This window comes from Rhinatrema bivittatum, chromosome 3 (genome assembly GCF_901001135.1).
Source record: "Rhinatrema bivittatum chromosome 3, aRhiBiv1.1, whole genome shotgun sequence".
NCBI lineage: Eukaryota > Metazoa > Chordata > Amphibia > Gymnophiona > Rhinatrematidae > Rhinatrema > Rhinatrema bivittatum.
In genome coordinates this window covers 148,544,661-148,559,210 of record NC_042617.1, presented here as the reverse complement: position 1 = coordinate 148,559,210, position 14,550 = coordinate 148,544,661, and the positions used below count along the sequence as shown (strand labels likewise).

General features: G+C 43.9%; 1 protein-coding gene across 1 annotated transcript in view; it reads left to right on the top strand.

The window, feature by feature from the left end:
* LOC115087101 (cysteine-rich motor neuron 1 protein-like) overlaps window positions 1-14,550 on the top strand; it is a 661,264-nt gene that overhangs the window by 319,460 nt on the left and 327,254 nt on the right. Inside the window, 1 exon segment of the mRNA XM_029593829.1 lies at window positions 3,802-3,922. Coding sequence (XP_029449689.1) covers window positions 3,802-3,922 — 121 coding nt within the window.

The following is a 14,550-nucleotide window of genomic DNA, read 5'->3' as shown; positions in this document are numbered from 1 at the left end:
CAGTTATCCTGACTTCAGTGCCAGGAAAAATAGTGGAAAGTGTTCTAAAGATCAAAATCACAGAACATTTATTTATTTAGATTTTTTATATTCTGCTTTTCACACTTTTTTCAGCACTTCAAAACGGATTACATTCAGGTACTATAGTTATTTCCCTATCCCCAGAGGGTTTACAATCTAAGGCCTGGATTCTTCATTCTATCGCAGAATGATGAATCCTGCGAAAACGGGGGGCGGGCAGCCAGCAGCCTTCGCACCATCACAGTGTCTTCGCTGCTGGCTTTCACACCGAATAGCGCCAAAGTGAAAGGTGGTGCTATTAGGCATGCTACTGGCGACGATAAGGTTACTAACCTTATTGCCACCAGCGAAGACATCACGAGTCCGCCCCCTCGCCGCCCCAACTCCTCCCCTCGCCTCCCCGACTCCGCCCCCAGCATGCTATTGTACGCGAAAAGGGACTTTCACGTGCAATAGAGGCTTATCGCACGCGATAAAATAACCCCTAAGTTTGTACCTGAGGCAATGGAGGGTAAAGTGACTTGCCCAAGGTCACAAGGAGTGACAGTGGGACTTGAACCCTGGTCTCCTGGTTCATAACCTGCTCCTCTAACTACTAAGAGTGAGATACTAGTAATGGGGAACTATGCAAAATCAGATACCATTTTACCCATGTCTTCAGGATATTTCGATTCCATTAGATAAGCAGGCAAGGAATGTGGGTGTGATCCTAGATAGTGAGCAGTAGATGTAGTGTATTTGGATTTTCAGAAGGCATTTGACAACCTCATGAGAGGCTTCTAGGAAAAGTAAAAAGTCATGGGATAGGTGGCGATGTCCTTTCATGGATTACAAACTGGTTAAAAGACAGGAAACAGAGAGTAGGATTAAATGGACAATTTTCTCAGTGGAGGAGGTTGGGCAGTGGAGTGCCTCAGGGATCTGTACTGGGACCCATGCTTTTCAATATATTTATAAATGATCTGGAAAGGAATACAACAAGTAAGGTAATCAAATTTGCAGATGATACAACATTTTTCAGAGTAGTTAAATCACAAGCAGATTGTGATAAATTGCAGGAGGACCTTGTGAGACTGGAAAATTGGGCATCCAAATGCCAGATGAAATCTGGCATTTGGATGCCAACACCATGCTATGCTTGATCTACAAATCCCACTCAGACGACACACCTCCACTAGACCCATCAGAGAAGCTTATAAAGGATCACTTCTCGTCCCTCAAACCAAAGCTACTCACCATTTAACTTTTAGAGACTGAGCCTTCTCCACAGCCGGACCATCAATATGGAATTCTATTCCCCCGGATCTGAGACAAGAACCATGCCTACCCACTTTCAGAAAAAGGCTCAAGACTTGGCTGTTTAAGCAAGCCTTCCCAGATTCCGTTTGAATGACAACAACATCCTCTAAGAGACTTCACAATATATTGTAAATATTTATTCCTTAACTGATCAGTTTTCCTGCTCTAATTCTTTCCCACAGTTTGACTTTACCCTGTTTTAATGTAACTTTACGACCTTCGCACTTGTTTATGGAATGTTAATGTTCTGTTATTGACTCACTTCCCATGTTATCTGTAAACCAGCATGATGTGATTTTTAATCACGAATGCCGGTATAGAAAAAACTTTAATTAAATAAATAAATAAATAAATAAATAAATAAATAATGTGGATAAGTGCAAGGTGATGCATATAGGGAAAAATTACCCATTCACGATGTTAAGTTCCATATTTGGAGCTACCATCCAGGAAGCTACCACCTCGGCATCATAGTGGATAATACATTGAAATCGTCGGCTCAGTGTGCTGTGGCAGTTAAAAAAGCAAACAGAATGTTAGGAATTATTAGGAAGGGAATGGTGAATAAAACAAAAAATGTCATAATGCCTCTGTATCGCTCCTTGGTGAGACTGCACCTTGAATACTGTGTACAATTCTGGTCGCCGCATCTCAAAAAAGATAAAGTTGCGATGGAGAAGGTATAGAGAAGGGCAACCAAATTGATAAAGGGGATAGAACAGCTCCCCTATGATGAAAGACTAAAGAGTTTAGGACTGTTCGGCTTGGAGAAGAGACAGCTGAGGGGGGATGTGATAGAGTTGTTTAAAATCATGAGTGGTCTAGAATGGGTAAATGTGAATTGGTTATTTACTCTTTCTGATAATAGGAAGACTAGGGGGCACTCCATGAAATTAGCATGTAGCACATTTAAAACTAATCGGAGAAAGTTCTTTTTCACTCAATGCATAATTAAACTCCAGAATTTGTTGCCAGGGGATGTGGTTAGTGCATTTAGTGTAGCTGAGTTTAAAAAAGGTTTGGATAAGTTCTTGGAGGAGAAGTCCAATACCTGCTATTAATCAAGTTGACTTAGAAAATAGCCACTGCTATTACTAGCATAGGTATCATGGGATATGTTTAGTTTTGGGGTATTTGCCAGGTACTTGTAGCCTTGATTGGCCACTGTTGGAAACAGGATGCTGGGCTTGATGGACCCTTGGTCTGACCCAGTATCACATGTTCTTATGTTCTTATTGATGAATTCTTTTGATGTTTTAACTGTTTTTGCTATATTGATGTATTCATTTTTTGATGGGATAGCCTAATGATGTATTGATGTATATTGATTATTATTATATTTTTTCTTTTTAGTAACCTGCTTTGGTCGGCACTTTAGCACCAGGAAGGCTGTCTAGAAATGTAAATTACCATTAACCTTAACATCTGCCCATACCAGTGCCTGCAAAGAAGTTTTTTTGATCCACTGATAACACTGTTGCTGCATTAGGAGATTCGGTTTCAGTGGTCCAGGGGCAGTGGTGGGGGAGCACAATGTTTGCTGCTTATATAATTAATATTTCTAGACTTGAAAAGGAGGACAGTGACTGCTCACATTCTGCATCATTCTTCAAAGTGCGTTATTTATTTATTTATTTATTTATTTTAAGTTTTTTTATACCGATTTTCCTGCATAAAACGCATATCAAACCGGTTTACAATAAAATGGCCTTAATGCATGCGATAAGCACCATAACACAATGCAAATTTTTAAAAGGGGAAGGATTTCCACAAAAGTGGGCTGGCTTCATGAAGTCATACATTTTTTTCATAAATGCCGGTTTGGAGAGAGAGAAAGACTGAGAGAGACTATTTATACAGGTGTTGTAGTAGTTATTTATATCTCTCTAGGAGGCTCACCTAGTATCTCGAGGTGAGGTTTAGGTAGTAGTGTAGGGGTTAGGGGCCACTTTTACATGCAGAGTGAGACGTACGAACAGAACAGTGCACTCACAAAGATGAGATTTGTACAGTGTTCTCTCAACCTAGCTTGATATTATCCATGTAGAGAGTCCATCAAGCTAGGTTGAGAGAACATTGTACAAATCTCATCTTTGGTTGAGTTTCCTCACTCCGAAGGACACCACATCTTTACAAGAGTGTACTGTTCTGTTAGTTTGTCTCACTCTGCATGTAAAAGTGGCCCCTAACCCCTACACTACTATCTAAACCTCACCACGAGTTACTAGGTGGGCCTCCTATAGAGAGATAAATAACTAACTACTAGCGGTCTTGGTATATTCTCTCTCTCTCTCTCTCTCTCTCTCTAACTTACTGTGCAAGAAAAGTGATGCAAAGCAATAACCCACCCCTTTTTCTTAGCACAGGCCTTATTATTAAGACTTTTTGATGAATTTAGGGGATTATGTGTTATAATTCTTGTGCTACCTTATCCAGGAGTCCAAGTAACCCTCATGTTGTTTGCATTTTCTCCTCCCTCAGTATTCAGTGTGGATTGCAGCACGGTGGAGTGCCCTTCGGTCCAGCAAGTAGTTTGTCCGCCGGATAGCTATGAAACGCAAGTGAGACTGACAGCTGACGGCTGCTGCACCCTGCCCACCAGGTTTGTACCATCTACCTTTCACAAACAATAATAATTATAATTCTGAATTTTTAGCCTGTCTTTTCAAAAGATGCACAAAGTGGCTTACAGCATTTTTTAGAATTTGGGTGCAATAAGTCCCTGCCCCAAAGACCTTACAATCTAAGCATGGACCTGAAGCAATGAGAGATAAAATGAACTTACTCAAAGTTGCAAGAAGTGTCCGTGATGGGGGAGGGGGGAGTAGGATTTAAACCTTGGCTTTGCTTGTTCTCAACCTATTGCTCAAACCATTAGGGCACTCTTTTTGCTCCAATCACACCTGAGAGAAAAGGTTTTGGTTTTTTTTGCTCACGACATCTCTGTCTGGAATTTTAGCTGATGTGATCTGCAGAGTTTTGAGGCCTCAGGCCGTGTTAAAGGCATCAGTCTTGTTTCTCGGGTATATTGCTAGCCACTTCTCATTTCAGATAATTTTAAAATCCTGATTGAAGGCAACGATGAAAGCGGTACCGGCTCACCCATTTCCTTCCAAAGAAGCAGACATTCTTATTTTTTATTTAGCTGCATGAAATCCAGGTTATTTATTTTTTATTCCTCTTAGTATACCACCTTTCTGCCATAATCAAAGCAGCTTACAAGTATTAAATACATTCATAATAGCCCAACAAATATATTCAAAATAGAACTACATAAAAATAATGATAGTACATAAAACAAATCAACTCAATAGTAACTTTAGCAACACAACCAATAATAATAATAATAATGATAAAAGCAAAGTCAGTCATCAGCAGTGGGAAAGCATAGCCCATTCTGATGGTACAATCCTTCAGCTTTGAGTAGGGGCCTCCCCTAATTCAACAAGAGGCAGGTTGAACTAGTTCTGTGTTTACTTCTACGGCGTGCGCAGACTCTTAAATATTTGGAACTACATCTCCACGCTTGCTGTGGGAGCACAGAATCAGAGCTGGCTCAGCCTGTCCCTTTATGACATGGCACTCTCTGCTTCCCTTAGCTGTGAGGCAGCCAGGGATGTGTTCCTTATGGACTAAGCATTTTTCCCATACGCGCAAAATAGGAGGAAACCTTTAGGGGCAGATTTTCAAAGACCTACGTACATAAATCCAGGAAGATTTACACGCGTAGGGGGTTACGCACGCTGGGCCTATTTTCAAAAGGCCCGGCGGCGCTCATAAAGCTCCGGGACGCGCGTATGTCCCGGGGCTTTTCTGAATGGGCGGGCAGGGGGCGGGATGGGGGCGGGGCAGACAGTCTGGGACATTGCGGGGGATCGTGTGCCGGCAGTTGGCTGGCGTGCGCAAGTTACGCCTGCCTCTGGCAGGCGTAACTTCCAAATCAAAGGTACGGGGGAGGGGTTTCTTTAGGGCTGGGGGGCGGAACAGGGAGGGGAAGGTGGGGGGAGGGAACGGGGAAAGCCAGTGGGGCTCCTCGAGGGCTCAGCGTGCGCAATTTGCATTAGTGTGCAACCCCTTGCGCGCGCCGACCCCTGATTTTATAACATGCGCATGAGTACAGGTTGCGCGCACGAATGTACGCCCGCACGTATGTTTGAAAATCTGCCCCTTAGTGCATAGGCTCCTGAAAGCAAAGCTCAGGACATCCCAAACCTGTCCTGGGGAGCCTGCAGCCAGTCAGGTTTTCAGGATATCTTCAATGAGTGTACATGAAATAGATTTGTGAATACCAGGTCTTTAGTGTATACAAATGTACCTCATGTCATATGTATTGTGGGTATCCTGAAAAAAACAACTGGCTGTGGGGTCACCAGGAGAGGTTTTGGAAGCCCTGCTGTTGCTTTATGTCAAAAAGGCAAGGCTGAACCAACTCTGGTCTTTCATAAGCCAATTGTTTTCCTCTGTCAATGCATTGGCCTTGACACTATGTTGCTGAAAATATGTACTACATGTAGAATTTGGTTGATAAGCAGAAAAAGCATAAAGATCTCTGTTCTTTGGAATTTGGAGGTATATAAAAATAAATTATGCACAGAGCCAAAGTTGTGCCCTGAGCCAGTCTGACTATCTGTTGTGTGGCATGATTACAAAAGTAGATACCATGGCTTAAAGATTTACTGATATTCTGCTTTATTTTTGACTCAGGAGGCCATTGGACTCTCTTTTCTAAAGGCTTTGTCCTCATTTTGTGCCTACAGATACAGTGGTTTGAAAACAGGGCCCAATAGTTATCAAACTGAAGCCTTTAGTATGACCAATAAGTTGCTGGGTTTCCAGTGCAGCTTGGGTTAGCATAGCTTAGCTCATAATATTTTTTTGCTGTCCAATGGTACCCGACCTTTGCCTGTCAGCCTGGTACCCCTCTTAAAGCCTCTCCTTTGGATGTTACAGTTTACCACATAGCTCGGTTTTGTTCCATAGCTCGGTTTTGTTCCATAGCTCGGTTTTAAAATTCCACAGAATGATGCAAGAAAATGCGCCCAGCCTAGCCCGAAGGTTTACTCGCAATTGGATGCGCGTTTTGGGCGCGCTAGACTAGTGTCCAAAGCAGTGAGGGGATTGGCACATCCATAACGCGCGTGCAATGCTTACTGCATTTAAATTCCATGTACGTGAGGCTATAAGCTTTTACCGCCCGATACAGGAAAGCACATCCAAAGGCTGGGTGCTCAACGCCCACTTTTTAACGCCTGGAATTTAACTCCAGCCCCGGAGGTGAAGTAAAGTTAACTCGCAGTCAAGGGCTCTTGTGTTGCGATAATGGGTCCTTCTCTTCCTCCTTGTGGCTCTTGAATTTACTGCTTGCAGTGGAGAAAAATAAATTTACATTGACTCGATCCACTTTTCTTATGGCCACTCAAATTTTAGACACCTGTAGCAATGAGCACCTAATAATAATATACCAGCAACCTCAGCAAAATAAAAAAGACAGAGTTGCATTGAGCACCCGTTGCAAGAGTGGGTGGGTGCCCGATGCAGTAAACTACTTTTGAGCTCTACAGACGCACAATTCTCCTTTAGTGCGCTCTTTTTTTACGCTGCCTCAACTTCCCTCTCATTTGAATACTGCATTGGGCACCCAAGGGATGTGGTTGCGCGCCTGTTAGGACAGCGGGCGCTCAATATGAGCACCCATTATGAGCGCACGTCTTACTGCATTGATCTGCCAGTGTGCTACAATGCAATAACCGAGAGACCTAAAGAGCTAGATGAGCTGTAGAATGCCACTGATCCGTTCTAAATATCAGCAATAAGTAACATTTATTCCAAAATAAATAACCCAGTAAGTACAGGTAAAAAAAATATATATTTTTTTTAGTTTTTAAGTCTCTATCAAGGATACTGTAGTTAATTTTCTGGTATCATAGCTGATCATCTAACAATCTATTTCTTGGCATCCTAGGCGATTGATTGTCCCCAATGTTGTTGCCTTAATCCATATTTACACTCTACAGTTACCTGGGAAATCAGATCCTTTCCTTCCCCGGGCAGTAGGTTAGCCTTGACTCTGTCCTCTTTGCTGCCAGCAGTTACTTCTCCCTGTTTCATTCGCACCTTCGTTCTCTGCCTGACATCTCTCTTCCTCATGGACCATGGGGACTGCTAAACTGCCAAACATGTATACAAAAAAATGTGTGCATCAGTCCCTAGTCTGGTAGAAGACAATGTAAAACAGATTGTTTCTGCAGTCGAGATTAAAGTTAGGGTGTCATGATTTTTTATAGCCAATAATGGATGACTCCCACTGTAATTGCCTCCTGTTCCTAACATCTCAAGACAGGACCTTTGTGGTCTTGAAAGCTCATGTACTATATTTCCTTATGGTACCAATAAAAGGTGCGACAATGTACTGTTATGGGTTGTGGACCCTTGGGCCGGCCTGAGGATGATGAAAGAACAGGCAGAGGATCTCCGCAGAGGATGTAGTGGCCGGGAGGAGGATGAAGCCAGGAGACCAATCAAGAGCTTCACCACTGGAAGCCTGAGATCCCACCGGGAGGGGCCAATGAGGACCCAAGCTGCTTGGGCTTAGGCGCGGTCTCCTGGAGATGAAAGTCCAAGAAGAAATTCGGGTGCCACCGAAGTGGAGCAGAACAGAACAAACGGACGGTCCGAAGGTCAGGGCTGAGGCAGACAGGAAAATCCAGAAGATGAGCCAAATCAGGAACCAGGAAGACAGGCTGAAGGATCAGTAACCGAGGCTGGATCAGGAACGGAAGCTGGATCAGGAACGGAAGCTGGAGCAGAAACGGAAGCTGAAACTGCAACTAGAAACTCTCCAAGAGTGAACCTCGTTGCAAGGCAAAGTCTTGAAGCAGGGACTGGGTTTAAATACCCTGCCGGCGTCTGATGTCATTCCGGGGGCCGACCGAGGTTTCCCGCCTCTGTCCCTTTAAATTCTTGCTCTTTGCGCGCGCGTGCCTAATTGGTGGGGCCATAGCAGAGAGCTTGGCGGCGTCTCCCTTGTGGAGACGCCGCTGCAGAGAAAGGCCTGCACAGTGTTGGGGAGTGCGGCTGCTTGCCGGAGCGGACTGAAAAAGGTAAGAGGCCGGTCGCAGGACCTGCGACCGGGATCGCAACACCTACACCAAGACTCCAATTTCCGTCCGAATGGAGAAACAACCAAACTGTGTGGTTAATGTGCAGATCAAATGCTTGCATTGCAGAATAAGAAGAGGGGGGGGGTTATTTTTTTCTCCGTGTTTCTATAAACTCGAGTTCCGCGTGGCGTCATTCCCTTCCCTCTGAGCGCATGTTGAATTATACACAGCAGTTAGGCACAACATGGCCAATACTGAAAGAGGAAGCAACTGATTTTCAAATCCTAGGGAAGAGAGAGAATTCCTTTTCAATTGCTGTGCACACCGCGGAATATACATGGATATCCTAAAGTTAGCCGGATAAGTTTATCTGGCTAACCTTAGGACAGTTGTGTGGGCTGACCAGTTAGCCCTCTGGACTGCTCCTGGAAACCCCTTGACTTGTCCAACCAAATTATAGCCAGCTAACTAGTTATCCGGCTAGAATTCTAGCTGGATAAGTGGCCACGTTTTCATTCAGCCAGTTAACTTCTTAGTTATCCGGCTAAATGCTTTTGAATACAGGCTTTGAAGTGACAGTAAAGATTGGAAAAAAAAACCAGAGCAGAAGAATCAAAATATAGTAAACAATACATCCTGACAGTAAGCTCCTGCTGGCATCAAAGAGAAAGCTTGCTAAGTGAAAGGCAAATATGGGAACCTTTAGAACACATTTATCTTCCCTGACAGATTTATAAGTCAGATGTTAATAGTTTCATTCCAAAAAAGTGCTGTGCTGAAACAGTAGCTGCACAGCCCTGAGGGAGGGACTGAGGCCAGTGGGTAGGAAAATCTCATTGCATGATAGCTTCAATAAGGAGAACCTAAGGGTGACTGAGTGAGGAGGCAGTGCATTGGGAGTTTGAAGGGAATAAACAAAAGCACCACATAGTCACCATTCCACCAAAGCCCTCCCCGCGCTGCCTATTCTACTTTTGCAGAACTGCCGGAAGTGGCAGGACTCACTGCAGAAAAGAGTTGGCGCCATTTAGGGGTTGTTTTTTTTTGGTAAGTTCAAATGCAAAAAAAAGTGTTTCCAGCACACCAAAAATACTCCTCATAGAGGGAGAGAGTTTAGAAAATAATCTAGGTCATAACTTAAAAACAAGTTGCTCCTGCTATCACAGCGCTGCATGGTGAAGTTTAAAGGTACTGCACCAGTGCTCTTCGTCAGAAAAGCAAACCCTTTGTGGGGAAATTTTCAAAAGAATTTTCAATGCATAGAACCTGGTTTGGGCAGTAAATCTGCTTTTGAAGATTTTCCGAGGGTAATGGGATTTAGTCTGGGGAAAAAGCGCATGTGGAACACTGTCATTTTGGATGTCCGTTTTTCCAGACTCTCGAGTGGTGTTTCAGAGGGCAGAGTCAGGGCGGGGAAAACGTCTGCACGTAGACTTGCAATTTTGGTGACTGCATGTAAATGTTTTCCCCCACGCTGCTCCAACCCCTTCCCCGGAACACCTCTGGCTAGTTGCTGTGTGCATTGACTTTCTGATGGACTCCTTATCATAATAGACATTATCAGCCAAATTTTAAAACAGCCACGCGCGCGGCCGGGCCCTGAAAGAGGTGGACCGGGGGCGTGGCATGGGCGGGACGGAGGCCAGCTGGGACAGCGACCAGTAGCTGCTGTTCTGGGGAAGCCGGCCAGCTGCCGGCACGCGCAAGTTGCCTCTGCTCCAATGGAGCAGTAAGTAAAAAAATTTTTAAAAATGCTTATAGTTAGATAGGGATCGGGGTGGAGAGGGGAAAGGGAAGGAAGGTTAGGCAGTGGGTATGGGAAGTTCCCTCCCAGTCTGCTCCTTAATTGGAATAATCCAATATTCAAACCCCCTGCACGTGCTGCCCGCAGATGCGTGCGCTGATTATAAAATCTGGGGCACATGTGTGTGCATCCATGTGTGTGCGCTGGGAACCGCGCGCACGCACCTTTTAAAAATCTACCCCTATATTTCTCCACCAGCCTTTCCAGCAGCAAAGCATTCTCTTCCTCTGTGATTTTATCTCCTGGAGGCAGGGGATCCAGTCTGGGCTGCAATCTGTTGTGCCATTTGGTGCCTTGTGGTCAGTTTGGAAGACTCCCTCCCTCCCTGTTCATTCCTCCCATGCTCCCCTTCCTACCTTTCATAAGAACATAAGAAAATGCCATACTGGGTCAGACCAAGGGTCCATCAAGCCCAGCATCCTGTTTCCAACAGTGGCCAATCCAGGCCATAAGAACCTGGCAAGTACCCAAAAACTAAGTCTATTCCATGTAACCATTGCTAATGGCAGTGGCTATTCTCTAAGTGAACTTAATAGCAGGTAATGGACTTCTCCTCCAAGAACTTATCCTATCCTTTTTTAAACACAGCTATACTAACTGCACGAACCACATTCTCTGGCAACAAATTCCAGAGTTTAATTGTGCGTTGAGTAAAAAAGAACTTTCTCCGATTAGTTTTAAATGTGCCCCATGCTAACTTCATGGAGTGTCCCCTAGTCTTTCTACTATCCGAAAGAGTAAATAACCGATTCACATCTACCCGTTCTAGACCTCTCATGATTTTAAACACCTCTATCATATCCCCCCTCAGGCGTCTCTTCTCCAAGCTGAAAAGTCCTAACCTCTTTAGTCTTTCCTCATAGGGGAGTTGTTCCATTCCCCTTATCATTTTGGTAGCCCTTCTCTGTACTTTCTCCATCGCAATTATATCTTTTTTGAGATGCGGCGACCAGAATTGTACACAGTATTCAAGGTGCGGTCTCACCATGGAGCGATACAGAGGCATTATGACATTTTCCGTTTTATTCATCATTCCTTTTCTAATAATTCCCAACATTCTGTTTGCTTTTTTGACTGCCGCAGCACACTGTACCAACGATTTCAATGTGTTATCCACTATGACACCTAGATCTCTTTCTTGGGTTGTAGCACCTAATATGGAACCCAACATTGTGTAATTATAGCATGGGTTATTTTTCCCTATTTGCATCACCTTGCACTTACCCACATTAAATTTCATCTGCCATTTGGATGCCCAATTTTCCAGTCTCACAAGGTCTTCCTGCAATTTATCACAATCCGCTTGTGATTTAACTACTCTGAACAATTTTGTGTCATCTGCAAATTTGATTATCTCACTCGTCGTATTTCTTTCCAGATCATTTATAAATATATTGAACAGTAAGGGTCCCAATACTGCTTCCTCCCAGTGTCTCTTCGGTTTTCATCTTGGCTGCCTGTCTCCTTCCTTCCACCTTCACCTCCTCCTCATCCTTGTTACTACTGTCCTTCTCCCACTTCTCTCTACCATGATGTATGTTGTTATATTGTAAAATACCTTGTACAACTCCTTGCATGACATACTGCTCCCCCTACACTGCTCCCCCTACTCTCACTTAAAAATAATGTAAGAAATCTTGAAGTCATCACATACCGTGCTGTTAGAATGTTAGACGCTTTACAGGACACACTATTGCCCCATTGTTCAGTTGAAATACAAGGTAAAATATTATAAAGTTCAATGTATTATAAAGCTTTAATGTATAATAAGTAGCACCCGTCCTCCCCGACCTCTTAAAAACCTTAGTTACACTGTAAACCAATGTGATATTCCAGATCGAACACCGGTATAGAAAAACAAACAAATAAATAAATAAATACTGTTATTGTCGTCCTCCTCCTCCATGTTTTTTCCACCTCCTCCTTCTCCTACTTGTCCCTAGCCTTCCTCCCTTTCTTCTCTAGTAAGGCTTCTTCCAGTGCTTTCCCCCTGCTCTCCCCTCCTGCTCCTTCCACTGCTGTCACTACTCCTTTTCCTCTCCCTGCCGTGCTCTTCTACTCACTTTTACCCCTCCTCACCACTTCTCCTCTGTCGGATCATTCTCTCCCCACTCTAGTCACCCAGCCACTCACAGTCATGCACACTCATTCCCCTCTTTCTCACTTAAGAACCAATAGAGGATTAACAGGGATAAACATAGACTAATACACAAATACAACACCTTCACACAGACAGCTACTTGCAGGATAAAATATAAAAGATAACAGGCCTAAAAAAATACAAGCAAGACAAAAGACAATGTACTCGGGTATCCCTTCTCAGACTGCCAGAATCATAAACTCTCTTCTCATCCTGTTGACTTACCTCCACACCTTGGTTTGGTGTCTCTTAGTGTTCTCCTCCACTCTCCCCACTTCACTCAGCACTGACCGGAAATCACACATGGGTCCAGTGCTGGCAGGGCCCGAGGCAGAATGTGCTTTTCCACATCGTTATAATGCGTGCACGCTGATGGCATGAGCAGTGAAGTCATGGTACATGCGCCATGTGAGCAGCACACAAGTGCCTTCCTCATGCCACTTGTCGGTGTTCCATTTCTGGCGGAAGGTGCGCTTTTAATGTGTGTGAATCGCATGCATCCAAAATAATGCCAACTGCCATTTTTAACCTGGCTTTATTAGTTCCACTCCTAGATCTGGTTTCCCAGATGCTAATGAAACCACCTTTGAACCATTGGCTTCAGTTTCCTTGTATTTCTTGACAATCAGAACGGTTTCCCGTTGGCAATCTTTTTTTTTAGCAAAAATAGTCGAACAGCTGTAGGCTCCGCCCCCATTTCACATCTTGTTCTGTTCTTTAGGAATAAGGGGGTTTTAAGGGCAGGTCCTAGTTTCACCCAAAGGTGAATTCAGCATTTAATTTGAATCAGGAAGTGGTATTGCCTACTTCATGCCCATTTGAGAAAACCGTACACTGCCTGGATGATGAGACGCTTTAAAATGTTATTTGAGGAGGTCAAAATCTTTCAAAAAATCATGTGTTTGTTTTGTATGGGGAAAACAAGAAAAGCAAGCAGCTCTTAGGATATTCATTGCCAGACGTATCCTCAAGGCTTCCGTAGCAGAGGGCTCTTTGACCCCATACTTTCTGAGAGCCGATTGAAAGGGGTCTGTGTACTCACTGTGCTTTACACCCTAATATCCTTGCTAACCGCTGTTTCCTAGTGCACTAATTGATGTGCTATATATCCTAAGCCCCTAATGTAGGCCAAAAGAGGGCAATAATGAAAGTCATTTCTGTGCGCAAAACTTCTGTCTGCAGGAATGAGTTGTTTGATTATTGTTTACTCTCCAAGCGGTTGTATGCACGTAGGTCAACATTTGTACTTTCAGCCACCTATTTGTGTAGGTGCTTCTGGGGCAGGGCTAGGCTAGTTTTGCCTTTAGAAAGTACCCACACACAAAGCAGGTGCAAATTTGTGCAGGCAATTTTGAGGGGGCAATAATCAAAGCAAAATTACCCACATGGTTTACTTTTGATTACTGTAGCAAACCTCACAGGTAAAAACTACCCATGGGGGTTTGCCAGACCACATGTGCCTGCATAGATTAAGCATATAAATAGCATGCAGATGATCTCACTAGTCATTAACATACTATGTGCTTAGGCCCCAGTGCCAGGAGATAAATTTTATGTTCCCTTTTAGTGCATGAAATGTAACTCCTGTTTGGGCTGCAGTGCACCAGTTCAGAATGCTAACAGTCTACAGATGGATGGATGCCATCTACTGAACCTTCCCTCAAAACAACATGGTCCCCCTTCTACCCACCCAGCATCTTCCCCTAGGCCTGAACCCTCAACACAAAGCAGGTTTGCCTCAGACACCCTATATTTCAATGCCCTCTCTGTCTTCCTCAATGACCCCCCACCACAGGACCTGAAGTCGAGCTGGAAAGAGAAGTCTCTTACCGCTTTTCAGTTGGGCCTCCGGCAGTGATCTGATGTGACCTACATTGCTTGTTGCTGGAAGTTGAGCCAGTTGACAGTAAGAGATTACTCCTGCCATCTCATGTGAGGGTTGGGAAGATGTAGTTGTTTATGTGACTGGAAGGCAGGGCAGCAGGATCAGAAAAGAGAGGCCCTTTGGTTTTTGGTCATTTAGTGCAGGGGAACTTTGGCCTATGTGGTAAGCGTGTACTATGCTTAACACCGGTTATTACTGCATTAACATTCTTTTCAAGCATGTATGCAGTGCATATCATTAAGTTACTACATAGGTAGAAAACCTTTCTTTAATGGATGCTAAGTTTTTAGCACAAACTTTT